This window comes from Halichoerus grypus, chromosome 15 (genome assembly GCF_964656455.1).
Source record: "Halichoerus grypus chromosome 15, mHalGry1.hap1.1, whole genome shotgun sequence".
NCBI lineage: Eukaryota > Metazoa > Chordata > Mammalia > Carnivora > Phocidae > Halichoerus > Halichoerus grypus.
Window position 1 is genome coordinate 17,788,564 of NC_135726.1, and position 23,033 is coordinate 17,811,596.

The 23,033-nt window shown below is 56.2% G+C and overlaps 1 protein-coding gene across 2 annotated transcripts; it reads left to right on the top strand.

Moving 5' to 3' along the window:
* Window positions 1-1,030: 1,030 nt before the first annotated feature.
* On the top strand, window positions 1,031-23,006 carry SLC12A4 (solute carrier family 12 member 4). 2 transcript variants are annotated; one of them, XM_036114987.2, is made up of 25 exons: window positions 1,043-1,224; window positions 2,528-2,573; window positions 5,855-5,949; window positions 7,369-7,500; window positions 11,404-11,550; window positions 11,636-11,690; window positions 13,645-13,775; window positions 15,012-15,253; window positions 15,405-15,619; window positions 16,156-16,320; window positions 16,406-16,504; window positions 16,721-16,778; window positions 17,147-17,321; window positions 17,753-17,871; window positions 19,294-19,392; window positions 19,584-19,703; window positions 19,908-20,012; window positions 20,257-20,425; window positions 20,715-20,910; window positions 21,027-21,196; window positions 21,287-21,418; window positions 21,496-21,603; window positions 21,803-21,990; window positions 22,111-22,244; window positions 22,424-23,006. In XM_036114987.2, the coding sequence occupies exons 1-25, from the start codon at window positions 1,159-1,161 to the stop codon at window positions 22,513-22,515; spliced, it is 3,258 nt and encodes a 1,085-aa protein (XP_035970880.2). In that variant the 5' UTR covers window positions 1,043-1,158; the 3' UTR covers window positions 22,516-23,006. The 2 variants fall into 2 exon arrangements, with proteins under 2 accessions (XP_035970882.2, XP_035970880.2); XM_036114989.2 differs by lacking the exon at window positions 2,528-2,573 and having other exon boundaries at window positions 1,031-1,224.
* The last annotated feature ends 27 nt before the right edge of the window (window positions 23,007-23,033 follow it).

Consider the following 23,033-nt stretch of genomic DNA (forward strand, 5'->3'; position numbering starts at 1 on the left):
TCACCTTGGAGGTCCTCCTGCAGGACCCAGGGACTCTGATTCCTCATTCCATCCCAGAGCTGAGGCCAGGAGGAGGCAGCAGTCAGAGAGATACCACTAATTCTTCACTAATGTTCTAAAGTTCTCTGAGCCATAAAAGAGAAGGAGAAAAAGGAGACAGACAAGTCAGATGAGCTCTGGGGTTTTCTGATAGAGAAATAACTGAAAGGATAGCCTAGAAAGATAAAGATGTTAAAGTAAAGCCAATATGGATAAGTTATCTGAAGCAGTGGAGTAGAAAGTGAAAGAAAAAAGTTAAGAGCAAATAAGTAAACGACTTGGTAAAGGAACCCCCAGGTGGTGAAACAGTAAAAGAGAAAATTAACATAAAAGAACTTGACTAAAGAACCCAATGTAGTGTCCCAAAGGGACCAACGGGGTGGCCGAGGGGGATGGGTACCCTTCCCGCCAGGGAGGCAGCAACTTTTGGAAGGGGCATGAAATCTCCAGCCTCCTCCAACAGGGAGAAACTGCAGTGAGGGGCGCGGAGTAGGGACGGCATCTTCGCGGAGTTCGGTTTACAGAGACATGGAAGAAAAGTGGGAGACAGAGATGATGGGAATGGGGTGGGGATACCCAGGAATGGCGGGAGGCTCTGGGTAGGACTGAGATGGCCTGTGCGCTCCTGCTCCGATCCTGCCTACTCTTTCCCGTCCTGAGTAACAGAACTGTCTCTGGGCGCCTGCTAGGCACAGAGCGCAGAGCCAGTGCACCCCGCGCCCCATCTCGTGGAGCGCATTTCCCCGTTTTATAAGTATCGCATCTGAGGCTCAGAGAGGGCGGTCCCTCAACCAAGGTCACACAGGAATCGGGCTCTCCGCAGGGCGTGGAGCCGCTAGTAGCACTGCCTGGCTGGGGGGAGGTTGGCGGGGGGTTCACTTCGCCTAGGCCCCCCTCGGGGAGGAGCTGGCCCGAGCCCCTCCTGCTCCCCCGCCCCCGAGGGGCGGCCCGGGGGGCGGGCGGAGGAAGTGAGCACAGCGGGGAGGAATGCGAGCGGGCGGGGCGCGGCGGCCCGGGGCGGCGGGGACAGCCGGGGCCGGCAGCCGGGGCGGCGGGGCCGAGCGCGGGTGATGCCTCACTTCACCGTGGTGCCGGTGGACGGGCCGAGGCGCGGCGACTATGACAACCTCGAGGGTCTCAGTTGGGTGGACTACGGGGAGCGCGCGGAGCGGGAGGACTCAGACGGTGAGGGCGCTCCCGGTGGGGGCCTTGGCGCGGGGGGTGGGGGGTGGGGGGGTGGGCAGGGGAGCGGGCCACGCTTGGCCGGCGCTCGCATAGACACCCGAACCATGCGAGCACACGTCGATGCGGGCCCAACTTTTCTTAGTCTGCGCCGCTGCCACCTCCCTCGCTCCGGGCGCGCAGACACTATTTTCCTGGGCCCCCGGCGCCCGCGGCTGGGCCGCCCTCCCCACCCCAGCTCCTCCCTTGCGGGCCGCAGGCGGGAGCTGCAGACGTGGCCGACGAAGGAGGCCAGGCCGGCGGGGCCGCCCAGATCGAGAATAGCGCCGAGCACCCGTCTCTGGCCCTCCCCGCCTGGGAGCACAGCCGCATCCCGGACCCCAGTCCGAACACCTTCTGTGAACCTCTCCTAGCCTACTCTCGTCTCGCCTACCCATTTGCGCTTCAGCGACTCTGCCCCTGAGACTACCCTCTCTCCTCTCCCCCCACCCCCCAGCTGCGTGTAGCCAGGAAAGAAGGTTGTGCCTGCCTGAGGGGGTCTCTGGGTAACTGCCTGTGAGTGCACTCCAGCTGATTCCACCTTAGAGCTGTAGGTACAGTGGGCATCTGTGGAGCGCTCCACAGAAGCAGGCTTGTCTAGGCGCTTCACATGAATTAACTCGTTTAATCCTCCCAGTTTCGCCCATGGGATAGGTCCTGTTATTCATGCTGAGGAAGGAGTGAACTGAGTGGAGCAGTTATTAAATTTGCCCCAGGGGATTCAAAGCCAGGCTTGGTAACTCCAGCACCCTAACCTTCAACCTAGGTGTTAGAACTGGGCCTGAAGGTGGTCCCTCCTCCCTTCTCCCAGGTTCCTGCCTCTCCCAACCCCTTTCTCCATCTCCCACCCCAGGGGAGGGGTGGGGAGCTGTCCTTGCTAGGACTCTCTTAGAAAACATGTCTGTACAAATATCAGCATATGTGTGCTTGTGCAAGTGTCAAGTTGTATCACACCTGACTGCTGTGTGTGAAGATGCCACAGGACAGTGGTGTGGGCTGCTAGCCATCAGTGGTCAGCAAGAGCCAGTGTCCCCTGACTCCCTGTTAGCCCGGGGAGGCTCTTTTACAGAGGCTGGGCGGGGCTGCATCCCCAGGATCCACCTGGACCAGTGGGCAAGCAGAGCTGAGCCTAGCCTCTGGCCCCGCCTTGGCCTCTCAGGGTGACTGGAGGGACCTGGAGCCACATTGGCTGAGTCCTGCCAGGTCCCTCCAAGCTGAGACAGCTCCTCCCACTACCCCCCCCCCTTCTCCTCTTGCTCCTTTTCAGCCAGAACTTGGCTGTGTCTGCAGTATGGGGGACGCTCTGCGCCCTGGTGAGTGATTATGATCCTTCTTGGTGGGGACTGCAAAGGGTGAGGGAGCACAAAAACAGCCTCAGGTCCATCTCATGGGGCCACTCCAGCCTGGTACCTGAATCTCTCAAGGCCCATACTTATGCTCCAAGGGGTATAGATGGGCCTCTCATCCAGCCCAATATGGCCTGTGGGCAGGGGGTAGGAAGGTTCTAGAAGGGTACCCCTGGCAGATGCCTGTGAGCACAGGGATGAGGACTCTCACCTGTTTCCCCACTTGTAGCTGGTGTGTTCATAGCTGCTAGCAAGAACACACAGATATGTGTACCTCACACGTAGTCCCCAGGATTACACCATGCTCTGGTTCACTGGGGGTCTCAGGTTGGTATCTGAGTAGCTCTGGCCTGGCAGGCATGTCCAGACCTGCCCTGGAATTTTTGGAATAGCTGAGGGCAGTACAGACATCCAGGCACTGCTTAGGTCTCCCCACCTCCTCACAGTTCCACGACAGCTGTCCTTAAACGAGTCTTTGGGGAAATCCAGGGAATGACTGCTGGGTGTCTGGTACCAGACTGTTCCTTTTCTGATGCATCTGGGTTGTTGGAAGAGTGGGTGTTACTATCTCTACTTCATAGAAGAGGAAACTAAAGCAGCACAGAGAGGGTAAGCAGGTTGCCCTGGGTCACAGAGAAGGAGGGTCTGGAATTCAAGCTGGGCTGCCAGCCATCTGAGCACCAAGAACCTTGGGTATGTGCACCCTGGGCTAACTGCAAACCCCAGCCACTCTCTAGTTAAAGGCTTCTACTGCATCCTGAGGTGCATCCCAGGATGAACCAGGGCCCAGAAGAGTAGGAGTAGGAAACCTGCAGCTTAGCTCCCACCTGATTCTGGTGGATCCTGGGACCCAGATTTGGCCCCTCTCACTGGGTGCCCTTGTCTCTGAATCTCTCTGAGCCTCACTTTCCTTGTTACTAAAAGGGAATAAATGATATCTACTGGAGTGCTGCTGACTAAAGGCAACCCTTGGATGGGCTCTCAGCCACTCTGGAGTCATGGCCAAAGGGACAAGGATTGGGTGGGTTTTGGAGGACTATTCACAGGCATTTGGCGGGGAGGGGGGGGAACGGCTGCTATGTGCTCAACTCTGCATTTTCTGGATACCAGTGCAGTCTCCTCACAGAGATAGGCAACAATGGTGGGACAGGCTGCAGTGCATGAGCTTAGCACAATTTATAATTTATTTCTAGCCTACTTCCACAAAAGAGTCAGAAGAGATAAATGCAACAAAAGTGTCTCCCCAAAGCACTGTCACAGTCAGAAAGATCATAACCATAAAGAGGAAGAGGGTAAGGACTCTGAGATGAGACCGATGGTGACTGTATCTAAGGAGTAAATTTAGCTTGGAGATTCCTGGCAGCCAAGGCAGGAAGGGAAATAAGATGAGCTCTACAGTTGCCATTTTCTGACAAAATGAAGCATCTGACTTATTCGGGAGAGACACTTTTTTTTTGGTCACAAAACCCAAGAGTACTTTTCTGAAGCTTCTCACTGAAGGGCCGTTAATGTAACGAGCAGTGTTACTGGGTTTTCTGATTTTTCTTATAGCTTCTTATCCTGATCCTGAACAAGTATCAAGGGTACAGCAAATGTCATAGGGTGTCTGAGGAGCTAAATGACCCCATGAAGCTTTAATATGACTCAGTGGTCTGGCTTGACCTCTTGCTTGCTGTCTTTGTCCACTGTGCTGTTGGCATTGATCTGTACACAATTGTGTAGCTCACAGGACTGAGCTGCTTGGCTCCCTTGGCTCACTTAGCTAGTCCAGGTTCCTAGATGAGGTGATATATCCCTTTCACATGCTGTGGGAATGAAGAGCTGACTTTGCCCCCAAAATTTTCATCAACACACTTTACCTGTCAGTCTCTGGGCAATGAGGAATCCACAGTGCGGCACCTACTGAGTGTTGTTGGCTCAGGGAAGCAAGTTAAATCTTACACCGATGGCAAGAGAATGTATCAGATGGAGGATGCATCATTCAGCATTCTTAGCTGCAAACAAGAGAAATGAATTGTGGGTTATTTAACCAGAGAGGGTTGGCAGATATCTCTCACAAAATCAGGCTTGGCCAGTGCATGGCTGGAATACTCCACTAGTCCGGGTCGGTGATGACAATTCTGTTGCCACGTTTTTGCCATCCAACACCAAATGGCTTTTGTGAACCAAGATGACAGCTTTCCATTTGCTATGAGGCCTCCAGCCACTCCTGCAGCTGCCATACTGTCTAGAGGGGGACAAAAGCACTTAATGACTAGAAAAGGAGTACCTGGGTGTCCTCTCCCTGCTCGATGGAAAACTGGGAATGTAACCCACAGAGACTGACAAAGGATAAAGTTTGGGAAACGGGAGTATTTGAATGCTGAGAAACCAGAAAAAGCAGCTGAGCTTTGAGTCGAGGCAGGCCTATTAAACAAGGCGCATCTGACTCCTTTACGCGAGGTTTACTTGGAGCGGAGACACTCACCAGCCCGGAGGGTAGGTAGGGGTAGCCTGGTATGGGCCTCGCACCTAATCTGGGACAAGCTGCTGGAAGCTGAGGCAGGGAGACCAATAGGGCTCCCGCCAGTAGTCCCTGCTCAGTCCACCACCCACCTGGCCCGGGTCTCTCGTAGGGCTTTCTCAGGCGTTCCTACGTGGCTCCTTGCACCACTTCCGCCCTCTGAACAGCCCTTCTTGCCCCTCCTCCCAGCATGCCCCGGGCTGCCCTCCAGGCGGCCCCCGCGCAGTGCGTGGTGGGATAGCGAGCAGGGGGCCAGCTGGCCATGGCCGCAGAAGGCCCCCTGTGTGGCTTCATATATCTGGAGGGCAGCGCCCAGTCGGCCCCTGAGGACGCTGAGCCCTTGGTGCCCAGCACGCTGGGTATTGCAGATGGCCCTGGAAAATGGGAGTCGGGGGTGCGGGGCTGGGATGGTCTGAGGGCCGGCCAGGAGTTGGCCACGCCCCTCCCGTCAGGCCCCGCCCCTCAGCGTTAACACGTGGTGGAGCCAGTGTGTCTGGGGCCTTCACACAGGTGCCCTGGAGGAAGTGATGCGCTGGCTTTTGGTCATTGGTCACTCTGCTAATTCTGGCTCTTCATGGAGACTGGCAGAGTATGATGGGGAAACTGAGGCCCAGCCTGGTACACTGGCCCCTAAAGTGCTACACAGAGATGTGTTTCGTGGGCTGGCTTGTTGGGCTGGGGTGCAGGCAGGCTGGGGGTTCGGGAGGCAGCCCCTGACTGGGATTTTGTCCCTCTCTCTCCATAGGACATGGCAACCACAGAGAGAGCAGCCCTTTCCTTTGTCCCTTGGAGGCTTCCAGAGGAAGTGACTACTACGACAGGAACCTGGCACTATTTGAGGTAGCTGAGGAGCCATTCGGGGCCACAGGTGTGGCAGGCAGGTGGGAGTGGGGGGCAGGGGCCCTTCAGGACTCAAGCTTTAGCTAAGCAGGCAGTCTGGACGGTTGTGTCACCCATGTTTCAGCTCCTCCTTCAGTCTGTTTCCCTTGGCCCTTTGAACTGAAACTGCTTTCCCAGAGGCCACTCACAACCCCACACCACCCACTTCAGGGGTATGTACTTTTGATTTCCATGTAGCCTCCCAGCCAGGTGACCACTTGTCAAGATTTCTCACCTCGGGATTTCCTTTTTTCCCTTTACTCGTAGGACTTTTCACTCTTCCCTCTCCTGTGAACTTTTCCTTGTCCTCCCTGGTTGGCTCTTCTAACTCTGTCCTCATGTTTACAGTCTTGGTCCTTCTTACTGGATCTACTTTCTCTCTCCACATCTGCAGCCTTAGTGGGCACCTCTCTGCAAACATTCCCAATATCGTGCCCCTGAACTTGAATTTTATCCTTTTCAGACTCAAGCTCAGAAGTTGGATCTGGATTTAAGGCATGGTTTAGGCCTCTTAACGCTGACCCACACGTTCAGCTGTCCCTTGGAATATCATGGGCTCCTCCGTCTCCACATGCCCCAAAAGACCTGCATCTTCACTTCTCACTTCAAACCAGTTTCTCCTTGTGTGTAGGGTCAGAAGGGAGATGACAGACAGGGAAAGACTAAATGGGCAAGGGGCAGGTAGAGGGATGGTGCTGGGAAGGGTGCAGGAACAGGGAAGGCCTAGACTCAGGCGGGGGTTGGGGAGCCTGAGCTCTGGGAGGCCTCCTGACCTGGAAAAATGGCATGTTTCTGCAGCAAAGGCTTTGACCTGGCTCCACCTGAAGATGGGTAGGGGGCCAGGATCCTACCTTGGGGATTGAGGTGTGTTACAAAGCCTGGGGCCTGGGGAGAAGACCATCTGAGAGGCTCAGGGTCTGGGCAAATAAGAGAGACTTAACTTGTTCCAGACATCCTCTTTCGACTTCCTTGGTTCTCTGAGAGGACTTTTTTGGTGGGAGAGTTGAGGGCAGAGGTGAGTCCCAGAAGTAGCCGGGCAGAACAGGCAGGATGAAGTGTGCCATTCGCTTGTCTGCCAGCTGTGCCCTGCCCTGCCCTCACCCCTGAGGCAGGTCGTTTTCGCAAATGGGCTGGTAGCGATTGTAGCCAAGATAAGGCAGAGAGAAGCAGTCACCGGGCTGGGCCTTTGAGTGGCGTGTGCTGGGGTGTGGTGCCCACACCTGCCCGGTAGGCTGGCTTGGGCTGCCCCACACAAGAGTGGGCTCAGGCCCAGGCCTGCCTGAGGGCTTGGCAAGGGGCCAGAGCAGGCGGCTGGCTACACATAAGTAGCCTGGCACCATCCAGGCCCATTGCCAGATTGCCCTGTGGCTCTGTTTACAGGAAGAGCTGGACATCCGCCCAAAGGTATCGTCTCTTCTGGGCAAGCTCGTCAGCTATACCAACCTCACACAGGGCGCCAAGGAACATGAGGAAGCTGAGAGTGGGGAAGGCACCCGCCGGAGAGCCGCCAAGGTGAGCTGGTCAGGGGCAGTAGGGGGGCCATTCCTAGGAGGACAGACTCAGCACCATGGAATTGGCAATTGTGAGCATCCCAGGGGATGTGGGTACCATGTATGGTGAGCATGGATCATCGATGGGCACTGAGTGCGTTGGGCTCAAGAAAGCTTCAAGCGAGGGGCTGAGGAGGAGCCTCTGAAGGGGGCAGAGGACTAGAAGGGGCAGAGGGCCAAGAAGACCCTCAGAAACGATAGTGAGAGTGACGGCTGCCTTTTCCCTGCCCTCTCTGTGTGCCAGGCATCGTGCTAGGCACTGGGCTTGGGTTCTCCCACACCGTCTTCCCAACAAAGCTGTGAAACAGGCCCTACTTCCATCCTCATTTTACGGACAAGGAAACTAAGTGTCAGAGGCATGAAGTAACTCGCCTAAGGCCACTCAGCTAGACAAGATGAGTGCGTACACTAGAAGACAGATTTGTGGATTCACTGTGGGATATATGATGTAGAGGTCCAGAACACTGGCATTCCATCAGGATGGATAAGGGTGTTACCTTGGGAATCAGGAACCTGGTTGTCCACGGGGGCTATGTAACCCAATGACCAAAACCTGCTCCTCACAGTGTTGCTTCCACTGGCAGACCTCTCCAACAGCCCCTGGGTTCCTCAAATGCCAAGGTTCGGGGATGATTGGAACATAACACTGCCTCTTGGAGCGTCCCTGTTCCTCTCCTAGCCCCATTCCTGGTCGCTATCCAGGCCTCTGGCCCTCTAGCTGTCCTCTCTCATCAGGATGAGTTTACACATCCTTGCTCAGCTCCCCATAGGATGGGGCTCAAGTTTAACTGAAGGTTGGGTTTTTTTTCTACATTTTCAGTTTGGAGGCAAGGAGCCCTGCCTCTCCACCTACTGACTCCCTGAGGTTTGGGAAACAGCTGTGATTTATTTATTTATTTATATATAAAGATTTTATTTATTTGACAGCGAGAGAGGGAACACAAGCAGGGGGAGTGGGAGAAGGAGAAGCAGGCTTCCCGTGGAGCAGGGAGCCTGATGCGGGGCTGGATCCCAGGACCCCGGGATCATGACCTGAGCAGACGCTTAACGACTGAGCCACCCAGGTGCCCCAACAGCTGTGATTTAAAAGGAGCTTGAGGGCTGCCTGGGAGGCTCAGTCAGTTAACTGTCTGACTCTTGATTTCAGCTCGGGTCATGATCTCAGGGTCGTGGGATCGAGCCGAGCGTCAGGCTCCGCCCTTGGCGTGGAGTCCGCTTCTCCCTCTACTCCTCCCCCCCACTCTTGTGCGCATGTGCATGCTATCTCTCTCTCTCTCTCTCTCTCTCTCAAATAAATAAATAAGATCTTTAAAAATAAATAAATAAAAGGAGCTTGGGTCTGGCACTAGCTGTAGTGTTCTTGCTGGAGGTCAGCACAGACAGAAGTTCCTGGTTGGGATAGACTGAGGACCCAGCCTCAGACCTGCTCGTGAAATTTGGGCCTTGCTGGGGTGGCCCAAGGAGAGGGTACACTGGGCTGTTGTGCACCCCTCACCTTGCTCCTCCAGGAAGCAAACCAGCCCCTGCTTCAGAGAGGGCAGCTAAGATCTTGAGGTCACACAGACCTGACCCCCACTCTATCCTGCTGGCTGTGATTTTGATTTTGCTGGCATTTTCTGGACCACACATGGCAGAGAAGCCCGAGTGTCTGTGGCTATCCCTATTCAGCCCTGCAGGAGGGTGTCAGCCTCTGAGAGTGTTGCTTGCAGTGGGTGGTAGGATCCTTGATGAGAGCTTCCTCCCTGCTCCTTCAGGCCAAATCTGGGGAGCTGGTGGCTGGAAGTAAAAAGGTCCCTGACAAAGACTAGTGCACATCTCAACAAGAGTGTCAGAAGGAAGTCTGGGTTGGTGAAGGGTCATGGTCTCTTAGCCTGTGAGGAGCCTTGTCAGGATGCTGGGATCCAGCCTCGGCTTACCTGCCCAGCTCACTTGGCCCTCGGGTTAGGACATTAAGAGGATGGCAGAGTATCTCAGTTTCAGTGGCTTTTCCATGGAGGAAGAAGAAGGCTGCTCCAGTCCGCAGGAATCTAGGGAGCTGGAACTACTGAGCTCTGATCCTTATCCAGGACGGGTCTGAGCAGGGCCCTCAGGAAAGGAGGCTTAAAGCGGGAAGGGTGGGCCTCCAACCAGACCTAAGGCAGCCTCTCCATGGCAGCTGCCCCGGCTCTGGCCTGATGACCTTCGGAGGCTGCCAGAGGTTATTTGGGGATGCAGTAAGCATTTCCGGCCCTGCCCTTTCCCACACTGCCCTTTCCCCACAGTGACTCAGCTTAGAATGGACGTGGGGCTGGGAGCTGCCACTATCCAGTGAGTGGTCCAGGGCCTCTGTGAAGGGCTCAGAGCCCAGATGAGGTGTGTTTGTCACCTACGGTTTGAGGGACCATTTGTTCTTACTCCGGCCTTTCCAGGCCCTTCTGAGGTCCTTTTAGGCTGCACGCAGATCCTGCCCCAGACCTGGACCCTTCAGTAGAGTTCCTGTGGCCACATGGTTCTCTCTCCCACCCCAGCTCCAGGGCAGCAGGCTTTGCTGGGGCTCTGGTGGAAGCTCTTAGGGCCCTGCTACCCTAGGCTGCACTCATAAGGTACCTTTCAAGAAGGTGCTAGCCTTGCTTCTTGTTTCAGCCTCTGTCCTGGCCTCCTGGATGACCCCTACTCTGCCCTTAGATATTTGAGAAATCCTGTCTGGATTTGCCCACTGGATCTTCCTCACCTGTCCTTCAGCTTGAGTTTCTATTGTCTATGCAGGATTTTCCCAGCAGGTTATCCCAGAGGCCTTCCAAGGCACCACTCACTGGGCTCAGGAACACCTTTTGGGTATCTGCAGGGCCTACTAGAGACAGAAAAGTGAGCAAACTGAGTATACCCCAGTATAGTCATGAGATATTTGAGTGAACAGTTACCATGTATATCAGATGCATTAAGGGGATGCAAGAGGAAGTACCAACTCAAGGCAACCTAAGGCAACCCAGGAGAATGTCCTGGAAGAGGCAACCGTTAAGCCCCCTGAAGTTTTAACTGAAGAGTTTGCCAGGCAATGAGACAGGGCTGACCCTTCCAGGCAGAGTCCAGCACATGTCCTAGTTCAGAGGCTGTGAGGGACCAATGTCATCTGGGGCTGAAGCTGTCAGAGAAGGTGATGGGGCTCACCTGGTGGCCCAAACCAGGGCATCTGGCCCAAACTGGATTACAGGATGGACACTGCAGAGGGTTTTCAGCACAGATGATGAGATTGGGCTTGGTGTTCAGAGACCCGCTCTGGCAGCAGAGTGGGCTGGAGCGTGGAGAAGTCGACAGGCACGGGGGGCACTGTCCAGGTGCCACAGCTGTGGTGCCCCAAGGTCAAGGGACTAAGGCTGAGGGAGGGCAGGCTGATCTCAGGGCAGCTTGAGAGCAGACTGGGCAGGACTTGACATCCACTGGGACTGGAGGTGGGGGTTGGAGAGAGGGAGTCCCAGGGACAATTTCTTGGACTCTGACATGGGTGACATGGGGCCTGCTGGGTGAGAAGGTGGGCATCCAAGACAGATCTTGATTTGTTTCTAGAAGTTTAACAGAAGAGAGGAAGGGAAGGGGGCCATACCTTGAGAGGGAGGTGAGGCTCAAAAGCTCACATGTGGGGTTTTCAAAAGAATCAGGTTTTATGCCTTTCCAGTCCCAAACTGTCTTCATATGGAAGTCAGCATAGATATCCTAACTGTCACCCCACTCTCCGTGCTCCCCAGGACTACACTCGGGATTCCAGCCTATCCTCTGATAGAATACCCCGGGGATAAGGAGTCTTCTGAGTGACCAGGGGCTGGCCTTCCATGGTGCATCTGGGCCCCTTTGATGTTCTGTGCTCCCCTCCTCCCTTCCTGTTCCATAGGCACCCAGCATGGGCACCCTCATGGGGGTGTACCTGCCCTGCCTGCAAAATATCTTCGGGGTTATCCTGTTCTTGCGGCTGACCTGGATGGTGGGCACGGCCGGTGTGCTGCAGGCCCTCCTCATCGTGCTCATCTGCTGCTGCTGTGTGAGTATCCTCGCTGGGGTGGGGGCCATAGGCACCCCGCAGAGCCCACCCAGCTGAGCTGCTCACCTAGGCCTCCTTCCCACAGACCCTGCTGACGGCCATCTCCATGAGCGCCATCGCCACCAATGGTGTGGTTCCAGGTGGGTAAGCGCCACCCCAGGCCTGATGGGAGGAAGGGGTCCAGAATCAACCTTGATGTGCCCGGGGACCCTCATTACCAAGCCCATGCCCTCCTTCCCCCCAAGCAGTTGTCTGATGAGGTCTTAATAGCTGACTCTGTGACAGTACCAACACTTAGGAGCACCCTCGCTTGACAGAATTTGAGACTGCTGTTATGTTTTGTGTCCTGATTGTTTAGTCTAAAAGTAATTTTTTAAAAAAGGGTACTGGGGCTGACAAGATAATCGGACACACCGGGTGGCCCACACCAAGGAGTCTAGACACCATGGATTATAGGATAGACAATATAGAGGGTTTTCATTTTCAGCAGGGATGATGAGATTGGACTTAGTTCTCAGAGACCCTGTTTATTTATTTATTCAACCATTTTTTTTTTAAATTTATTTATTTGACAGAGAGCACAAGTAGGCAGAGCGGCAGGCAGAGGGAAAGGGAGAAGTGGGCTCCCATGCGGGGCTCGATCCCAGGAGCCTGGGATCATGACCTGAGCCGAAGGCAGCCGCTTAACCGACTGAGCCACGCAGGCGCCCCTATTCAACCATTTTTTATATTGATGCAGATTTCTGGATATGTATTTTATTCTTTGGATCATAATCCAGTGCTATCATTATTTATTTTGTTGCTCAAACTGTTCCACTTTGGCTGTTTAGCTATTCAGGTTGGCTTCTGTGTCTCAATTTTTTTTTCTTTTTAAATAACAGCTTTATTAGTATTAGTATAAAAGTAAGAGGAGAAAAATGTAATATATGATTACTGTAAGAAGGTTTGAAAGTGAAGAAAAATATAGAAAGGAAAATTTAAAGTACCCATAATCCCAGGGGCGCCTGGGTGGCTCATTCGTTAAGTGTCTGCCTTCGGCTCAGGTCATGATTCCAGGTCCTGGGATCGAGCCCTGCATCAGGCTCCCTGCTCAGCGGGAAGCCTGCTTCTCCCTCTCCCACTCCCACTGCTTGTATTCCTTCTCTCGCTGTGTCTCTCTCTGTCAAATAAATAAATAAAAATCTTTTAAAAATAAATAAATAAATAAATAAAAATAAAGTACCCATAATCCCACCATCCCGAGTTAGAAACAGTTTATTTGGTTAGAAACAGGATCAATAGGATATTACCTAATTTATGTGATTATTCCACCCTGGGGTTCTGGTTCTTCACTGTTGTAAACGTTGTCATGAACAGCTTTGCACACAGATCTCTCTCTGTTCAGGCCCTTGACAGCTCCCTTAAGAGAGGATCCTAGAGGTAGGATTACAACATGGAAGGGATTAACTTTTTAAAAGTCTTTGGAGCCCTATTCCCAGATTTTTCACCAGAGACGTTTTATTAGGAGCAGACTGAACAAGCAACATGGGGTCACTCTTGTCCCCCTGCACCCTCACCAGCCCTGGGGCCCAGTGTTGACTCTGTCAATCTTGCCAGGGGTGTTAGACCCTGATAGAAGCACAGTCTCAAGGCAGGAGGGTTAGCCTGGTGGCCGGCCCTGTGCTGGGCCCTGGAGACAAAAAAAACTGGACAGCACAGCCCTTGCCTTGGTCCGGAGGGGTCCGACTAACAGACACAGCCCTTGGGAGGGGTGAGGCATGCTGAGATAGGACACACCCAGCTAGAGGAGGTAGTGGGGACTGGCCTGAGTGCAAGGGGTTGGGGGACAGTGGGCCACTTGAGCACTGCTGTGGATCAGAGCTGCCCTAGCAAAGCAGGCATTTCACTGGCCCGTGCTGGGTGTTGGAGTCAGATGGGAAGGGGGTTCAGTCCCAGCCCAGCCACTTAGTAACTGTGCAGCCTTGCGCAAGCCTCCTAACCCTCTGCTCATCTGTGAATGGGAAAAACATTCCCCGTCACCCTGGGTGGTTGTGAGGGGTTGTCCTGGGGGAAACCCCCTTGCAGAAAACCCAGCCTTGACTTTCTCTGTTGTAGCTGGGGGCTCCTATTTCATGATTTCCCGCTCGCTGGGGCCAGAATTTGGAGGCGCTGTGGGTCTGTGCTTCTACCTGGGAACAACATTTGCAGCAGCCATGTACATCCTCGGTGCCATTGAGATCTTGCTGGTGAGTCAGGCTAAGCCCTGGCCAGTTCCAGTCTTGTCCAAATAGTCCCTTTCCCCTAGGCCAGGCTGCTCATGCTCCCCTCACCTCTGGCCACGGTCTGGGGCTTATAATGTGGAAGGCCTTCTCACGGGAGAAAGATCTTTGCTCACTCCAGTCTCCCCTTCAACCCCTTGCCAGTTTGGGCCAGGCAGGGAAGGGGCCTGGCTACCTTCACCTTGACCCGGAGCGTTCCATCTACTTGGGCACCATTTCAGCCGTAGCGGGTGGTCTGTCAACTGTTGCATTTAACTTAGCGATCTTGGTGATCACACAGAGCCTACCTCCTGGGCTTATGTAGGCTTTGGCCAAGTCTGTCTCCCCCCAGGGCTCTGTACCAAGGCCCTTCAGATCAATGTTATCCTTGCCCCTGAAAGGGTGAACAACCACCGGACCTTTGCCCCCTCCATGAGCCCCATGTGTGCTCTGACTTAGCCTCCCCCTCCCCACTGAATTGCCCCAGCTGGTAGAGCAGAGATGGAGGGGTGGTGGGGAGCACAGGGTAACAAGTGCCCACCCCTCAGACAATAGATGTTAGAAGAACTGCCTGGCTATCCCCACCTCCAGGTCTTTTGCCTGTAGTAGGGCTCTGCTCCTGGATCTTCTGGGGTGGGGGAGAGGGGTTGTTTTTTGTTTTCCATCTCCCACATTCCTACATTTATTATTTGGATTTCTTCTGTAAGGAAAATGTGTCCTCTTCCCCCTTTATTTATTTAACCGTGTTTTTCTATCAGCATGGACTCCTGGATATTTATTCTTTGGCTCATAATCCAGTACTATCATTATTTATTTGTTCGCTGTTTAGCTATTCAGGTTGACTCCTCTGTCTGAATTATATCATTCACACACCATACAATTCTCTACCCATTTTAAGTATACAAGTTAATGGTTTTTAGTATATTCAGAGAGGTATGCAACCATCACCACAATCAATTTCAGAACATTTTCATCCCCCCAAGAAGAAATCCCATTCTTGTTAGTAGTCATTCCCCATTCACCTCCAGCCCTAGGCAACCATTAATTTGCTTTCTCTCTTTAATCAGATTTACCCATTCTGGATATTTCATATAAACAGAATCATACAATATATGGTCTTTTGTGACTGTCTTTTTCTGAATATTCTTTTAAAAAGAAAATCAAACTTACAGAAATCACTTTCCAAAAAGGAAGCTCGACCTTTCTTTATCTGTCTTGTTTCAGACCTACATTGCCCCGCCAGCTGCCATTTTTTACCCAACAGGCGCTCACGATACATCGAGTGCTACCTTGAACAATATGCGGGTGTATGGGACCATTTTTCTGACCTTCATGACCCTGGTGGTGTTTGTTGGTGTCAAGTATGTGAACAAATTTGCCTCACTCTTCCTGGCCTGTGTGATCATCTCCATCCTGTCCATCTATGCCGGGGGCATCAAGTCAATTTTTGACCCTCCTGTGTTTCCGTAAGTCACCTGGGAATACATCCACGCATTGCGCTGACATCCCTCCCAAGTAGATGGCCTTTAAGTCCCAGAGACTGCAGGATGGGAACACACTGGGCCCTCCAGCTGAGCAGGTACTGATGCTTCTGCTTCCCCCCCCACCCCCCCACAGAGTGTGCATGCTGGGCAACAGGACCCTGTCCCGGGACCAGTTTGACATCTGTGCCAAGACAACCATGATGAACAATGAGACAGTGGCCACGCAGCTATGGAACCTCTTCTGCCACAGCCCCAACCTTACCGCTGACTCCTGTGACCCCTACTTCCTGGTCAACAATGTGACCGAGATCCCTGGCATCCCCGGTGCAGCTGCTGGTGTGCTCCAGGGTGCGTTCTCCCTCCCGTCCTCCTGCTTCTGACGCACGGGCTGAGCAGGCGGCGGGGAGCGAGTGTGGAAGGGGACTGGAGCACAGAGCTGTCCTTGTGTGGCCAGCTCGGGAATGGGGGGCAGATCTGGCTGCCTTCCTGGCCCAGCAGTGTCCTCTCAGTCTCGTTCCTGGCAGCTAGGTTTTGGGTGAACAGAGCCTGTTTGGCCGGTATCCCAGGCATGCAGCAGCCCCCAGAAAGTTCTGGCAACCCCTCTCTCCCCAGCCACCCGCCTCTGACCCTGCCTGGGATTGTTCTCCTAGGAGCCATAAAAGGCCTCTGTGTAGGAGGCAGGCAGTGGCGAGGCTGTGGTCAATGGTGGTTCAGCCACCTTTGCCTGTCAGACTTCTGTCAAGACAGCTCCTTCCCTGTGGCCGACGCTGCCCCCCCATCCCGAACCCCTAGAGCCTCCTACATCTGCAGCCTCTGGCTGGGCTGCCCCACGCCGCCCCTGGGAAGTAAGCAGGGTTGCGGTGCTGACGCTGCTGCCCCCACAGAAAACTTGTGGAGCACCTACCTGGAGAAGGGTGAGGTCGTGGAGAAGCACAGGCTGCCTTCCACAGATGCCCTCGGCCTGAAGGAGAGCCTGCCCCTGTACGTGGTGGCTGACATCGCCACATCCTTCACCGTGCTGGTTGGCATCTTCTTTCCCTCCGTAACAGGTGGGTACCTCTCGCCCGTGCCCCCCTCCCCCGGCCCTGCCCTCGCTCCCGGGGAGCCCCTGAGGGTGTCTTGTTGTTTTTGGAGGCATTATGGCTGGCTCAAACCGCTCCGGGGACCTCCGTGATGCCCAGAAGTCCATCCCTGTGGGGACCATTCTGGCCATTGTTACAACCTCCCTTGTGTGTATCCTTTCCCAGGCCGCGGGCGGGAGGCCCTGGTCTGCGCAGGCGCACACACACCACACACGCGTGGACGCATGCGTACCTCACTCTTCACGTGCACGCGCTCGAGGGGCTGTTCCAGCTGTCTGCCGGGGCAGGGGGCGCGTGGGTTGTGTGTGGGGGCCGAGTGGGGGCAGCACTGGCAGCCGAGGCCTAGCTTTCCTTGACGCGGCCGCAGACTTCAGCAGTGTGGTTCTCTTTGGCGCCTGCATCGAGGGTGTGGTACTCCGGGACAAGTGAGTGAGCTGGGCCCCTCCCTGTGGCAGGGGGCTCAGCTTTGGCCCGCCCTGACACCAGCTCCCCTCGTACACGTGGTCCCACACATGTCCTCAGCCTGCTGGTTGCCAATGGTGGTCTGTGCCACCAGGTGAGTCCGGCCCCAACAGGACTTTTTCTTCTGAGAGGATGGTGGCATCAGGACCAGGGCTGGGCTGAGGGAAAGGATAGGGGCTGAGGAACTAGTCTTCTTTGCTGAGGGGCCAAGGCTCTGCCCACCATAGCCATCCTTCCTGACTGCTGACATCTCTCACTCTGGGCAGCTCCCCCCCTCCCCAGGGTTTGGGGGCTCCTTGCATGGAGCATGGCCTGAGCCTGGCCCCTGCAGGTACGGCGATGGCGTCAGCAGGAACCTGGTGGTGGGCACATTGGCCTGGCCTTCGCCCTGGGTCATCGTCATCGGCTCCTTCTTCTCAACATGTGGTGCCGGCCTGCAAAGCCTCACTGGGGCACCGCGCCTGTTGCAGGCCATCGCCAAGGACAACATCATTCCCTTCCTCAGGGTGAGCCTCTCTGCGCTCCCCCACAGCCTGGGTGCGGCTGGCCTCTCACACTGGCGGGGGTAGAGAGATAGGGGATATAGATGCATTGCATCTTGCTGGGGCCTATAGTGGCCCCGGGGCCGTGTAGCCATCCGTGGGAAGCTGCTGAGCGCTGCCGCAGCCCTGCCCTGCCCTGCTCTGCTGTTGGCAGAGCTACTTGGGCCCAGAATCCTCGTGGCCTTTCTATGGCTCATCTACAGCAGAGAGGCCTGGAGAGATGGGAGGGCAGAGAAACTTGTGCCTATCGGGGCAGCTGTGGATGTGACCTAAGCCCCAGAGAAGGGACTTGCGGATGATGGAGGCCAGGCTGTGGCTTGTGGCCCAAGGTGTGGCATGGGGATGATGGGACCAGCGTCTTCCCTTGCTGACCCCACTGACTCTGATGCATGCAGGTATTTGGCCATGGAAAGGCAAATGGTGAACCAACGTGGGCACTCCTCCTGACGGCGCTCATTGCTGAGCTGGGCATCCTCATCGCCTCCCTTGACATGGTGGCCCCCATTCTATCCATGTGAGCTGGAGGCTGGGGCAGGGGAATGGTCTTGGGAAGGGTTCCTGTACCCTCAGCACCCCTCATCCCGGGGCCCCAGCACCTTCCTGTGCCCCTGTCCGGTGTTGAGGGTCCAGCTGGGAGCCGGGTAAGGCTGTGTGGGGAGAAGTGTGCATGGCAGAACTCAGCCTACCTTGGTATGGAGGTGGTACAGGAGTGAGCCTGGCACTTATGCGGGGTTTTGCAGAGACCAGCAGGTCCCAGACTCCTCTGTGGGAGATCCCAGAGCAGGCAGCGCAGAGTGCCTTGATGAAGCCACCACTGCCCCGCCCATCTGTTTTCAAAGTTGTTTGCTTTTAAAGTCCTGGAGTCAGCTGGGCATTTGAGTCCCCCAGTGCCCCGTGCGAGTTGGTCAGCATGTGGCAATTTCCGGGGGTCCCTGAGGCAGAGCTCCCATGGTTACCATGTTCCCCTCTGCCAGTGCTACTCCGTTTCTCCTCACATCTCGTTCCACTCCCTCGTGCTTGTTCGGCTATCACAGGACTACCCCTCACTGCCCCACTCGGCCTTTGGCCTCACAGGTCCTCCCTTCCCCCTGAAGCAGCCCCCCAGCCACAGCCAGGCCTGCCAGAATCGCGCTCTCTCACTCCCCCAGCTCACCTCCGCCTACCTCCTCCACTACTGCCCAGCTCCACACGTGCGTAACTGCACACCTGAAGCTGTTCTTGCCACCTTCATCGGGTGGTGAGCCCTCTCTGCCCAAGCCCAAAGGCTGTAGCTCAGCCTTTATTGGGTGCTTCTTCCCCGCGGCCCCAGTGGGAATGACCACTTCTCCCTCCTGGGGCTTTCTGCCTGCTGGCATGCCTTTTCTAGTAAGCTGTGCTGCCTTCTTCTCTGCCCTTCCTTTCCTGCCAGCTGAAGGTGGAGGTTGGTGCCCCCTCTCCTCAGCCCTGTGCCCCTCAGCTGGAGGGCTGGTGCTGCAGGCTTCCATGTGCTGGTCTCCCACACCCACCAGAGTCCCTCACGTGTCCCTAATCCAGGGCATGCAAAATGGCCCTTTCAAGTTCCTTCGAGGTTCTCTCCACATTCACAGCAGCCCTTCATCCAACTGGTCACCTGGCCAGAGGCCTGAATATTGTCTAGCCATCTCCTGACACTGAGAGCTCCTCGGCACCATCCTCTGCCACTGTTCCTCCCGCCTGCAGCCCCCTTCCCACCTCATCTGCCTGCAGACGCTTGCCCGTCCTCTAGGAGCTGGCTCTGTGGACACCCCTACAGTAGGCCCATCTGCCTTAGGCTGTGTGGCTGAGGAGACCTGACCACACAGGGCGGGGCCGCGACACTCCCAGTTCCGAGTCCAGGCCCAGCCTGAGGAAGGGCGGGTACGTCGGGCAGCTGGCTGCCAAGGAGGCCGCTCTGTACCAGCCATTCCCTGTGCTGCAGGTTCTTTCTCATGTGTTACCTGTTCGTGAACCTGGCCTGTGCTGTGCAGACGCTCCTGAGGACACCCAACTGGCGGCCCCGGTTCAAGTACTATCACTGGTAAGCGCCATCTGGACCCGAGCCAAGTCCTCTGACACAAGAATTTTGGGGGAAGCCAAGAGCTCCCCCCCAGGATGGGGTTTGAGTTTCCTGGGTAGCGTTGCTATTGGTGAGAGATTGGGGTGTTGGAGGCTTGGCTTGGGACCCTACTGATCTTTCCCTGATTCTGGCCCTTCCCCACTCTGGCCCAGGGCGCTGTCCTTCCTGGGTATGAGCCTCTGCCTGGCCCTTATGTTTGTCTCCTCCTGGTACTATGCCCTGGTCGCCATGCTCATTGCGGGCATGATCTACAAGTACATCGAATACCAAGGGTGAGTGAGGGGCTGCCACCTGGTCGGGGCAGGTGGGGTGGTCTGTATGCCGGGTTTGGGGGAGCTGAGCCATCTATTACTAGCCACCATGGGTGCGGGGCTGGGGGTCTGTGACTCGGGCTGGCTGCCGGCCATCTCACATGCACACGGACAGAATCCCACGGGAGGGACCAGAGGCTCACCAGCTCGTGGTGGCCTCCGCAGGGCTGAAAAGGAGTGGGGTGACGGGATCCGGGGCCTGTCCCTGAGTGCTGCCCGCTATGCACTGCTGCGGCTAGAGGAGGGGCCTCCTCACACCAAGAACTGGCGGTGAGTTCACACCCAGGCTGGCAGGAGCCACTCTAGGTTCTCGGGGGGAGCTGTGAGGGTGGAAGGTCAGGAGGTGCTGGCCCTCCCTCCCGAGTCCATGATCCCTGTCCCGGGGCTGTCAGGGCTGCCCCTAGATTCTTGCTCCTCAAACCTATGGGGGCCTGTGAACTATGAAAGGAGGAAGAAGAGGGGCTCTCTGGAAACCTGTGGCCCAGGTCTCAGGCTCTCCATCTGGGCCCTGCAGGCCTCAGCTGCTCGTGCTGCTGAAGCTGGACGAGGACCTTCATGTGAAGTACCCACGGCTCCTCACTTTCGCCTCCCAGCTGAAGGCCGGCAAGGGCCTGACCATCGTCGGTTCTGTCATCCAGGGCAGCTTCTTGGAGAGCTATGGCGAGGCCCAGGCTGCCGAGCAGGTGCCTGCTCTAGGGGGCGGGGTGCTGAGCCAGACTAGAGGTGTCTGGGCTGCAGCTGACTCCTAGGAGAAGGGGACTAATCCTGGCCAGCCAGGTGGACAGCATCGCTGCCCCCTAAGAGCTGGAGCAAGGGGGTATGGCTGTCCCACCTGGAAAACATGGCCTCTGGGTGGGCAGCTTACCTCCTTCTCCTCCCCAACCCTCACCCCCACGTCATTCTGTGCGGAGGGAGCCCAGCAGAGGGAACACTAATGGCCTTTGTCTTCTGACCCTTGTGTGTTCCCTACAGACAATCAAGAACATGATGGAGATTGAGAAGGTGAAGGGCTTCTGCCAGGTGGTGGTAGCCAGCAAGGTGCGAGAGGGGCTGGCCCACCTCATCCAGTCTTGCGGCCTGGGCGGCATGAGGCATAACTCTGTGGTGCTGGGCTGGCCCTATGGCTGGCGACAGAGCGAGGACCCACGGGCCTGGAAGACCTTTATTGGTGCGTGACGGGACAGGTCCTGGGCTGGGCCATGTGGCTGGACCCTGTGGGGATCAAGTCAGGGTGGAGGCCGGAGGGCCACAGGCTGGCACTCAGTAGTGGCCCCTCTCCCCCAGACACTGTGCGCTGCACCACGGCGGCCCACCTGGCCCTGCTTGTGCCCAAGAACATCGCCTTCTACCCCAGCAACCATGAGCGCTACCTGGAGGGCCACATTGACGTTTGGTGGATCGTGCACGACGGGGGCATGCTCATGCTTCTGCCCTTCCTGCTGCGCCAGCACAAGGTGGGCCAGGCGGGTGGACCCAGGCAGGCAGGGCTGGGCCCTGGGAGGGCTGGAATGTGACTCAGCCACCTACCTGCTCCTGTGCCCCAGGTGTGGAGGAAGTGCCGGATGCGCATCTTCACCGTGGCCCAGATGGACGACAACAGCATCCAGATGAAGAAGGATCTGGCCGTCTTCCTGTACCACCTGCGCCTTGAGGCAGAGGTGGAGGTGGTAGAGATGGTGAGTCACCTGCCCCTGTGGCCCTGTGGATAGCCTGCTGCATGTAGCCCATTCTTCGTGCTCCACTCTCTCCCCAGCATAACAGCGATATCTCCGCGTACACCTATGAGCGGACACTGATGATGGAACAGCGCTCCCAGATGCTGCGGCAGATGAGGCTGACGAAGACGGAGCGGGAGCGAGAAGTCAGTGGCTTTCTCATTTCAGGCAGGGGCGGGTGGCAGGTCAGGCTTTGGAGACACCATCACTTTGGGGAATCAGAATGGCGCACCCCACCTAGCCTCACCCAAGTCAGTACCCATTTCCCGGAGGCCAAGTGATTGTGTTGGGCCATCCAGGTCCCCCCTTTCCCGTGGCACTGAGGCCACCTCTGATTTTCCTCAGGCCCAGCTGGTCAAGGACCGACACTCAGCCCTGCGGCTGGAGAGCCTGTACTCCGACGAGGAAGACGAGTCTGCCGCTGGGGCTGACAAAATCCAGATGACATGGACACGGGACAAGTACATGGCGGCAGAGCCCTGGGACCCCAGCCACACCCCTGACAATTTCCGGGAGCTGGTGCATATTAAGCCGTGAGTGCAGCAAAAACAGACCCCACCACACGGGGGTCTGGGAGTGGAGGTGGGCTGGGGGCAGACAGGGTCTTCGGGTGGGCCAGGGGTGGGGCCTGTGATCAGCTGCATTACCTGTAGGGACCAGTCCAATGTGCGGCGCATGCACACCGCTGTGAAGCTCAACGAAGTCATCGTCACGCGCTCCCACGATGCCCGCCTGGTTCTACTGAACATGCCTGGCCCCCCCAAGAACAGCGAAGGTGATGAGAACTGTATCCTTTGGTGGAAAGGCTGGCAGTGGGGAGGTGGACAACGCATGGGGTCAGGCCAGGAGCTCTTCTCCCTAGATGCCCCTGGGGGGTGCTAGGTTACCCCAGCTCTGATTAATAGGCCAAACTTCCCTGGGTGCCCCTTGGTCCTGGTGCTGCCTCCTTGACCTGACGCCCTGCAGACATGGAGTTCCTGGAGGTGCTGACCGAGGGCCTCGAACGTGTGCTGTTGGTGCGTGGCGGTGGCCGTGAAGTGATCACCATCTACTCCTGAGCCGGATATACACCTGTGGCTTGGAGTGGAGGTGTCCAGGGTAACAGCCTTCTCCCAGCACCCACCCGACAGCCCTGCTTTGCCCGGCCCTGTCCTGGACCCAGCTTTGCTAGGTCTCCTTAGAAGACCAGGCCTGGGCTGGTAATGGCAATGGATCCGAGGTTCTGCAGGACCCTGAGAGGTCTGGGGACTTCCCCATCCAGCACCCCAGGAGGCCTGTCCTGGCGGGAGAAGACTTGGGAGGGGGAGGGGGGCTCATGGGAGATTTGAAGGCAGCCTGCCCAGGAACGCTATTTATTGCATATTTATTGTTTGGATGTCACCATCAGAGAGGAGGGGAAGGGCGACAAGGGAGGGGGGTCTGGCCCAGCCCACCTGCAGGAAGACCTGGCTCAGGCTCCTGTGGGCAGGGACCCCCACCAAGCCAAGCCGAATGGAACTGGCCAGCTGGGGCCTGACTTTTTTCAATAAAACATTGTGTACTTCTGGGCCTCCTGCTGCCCCGGCTCTGTTTCCCC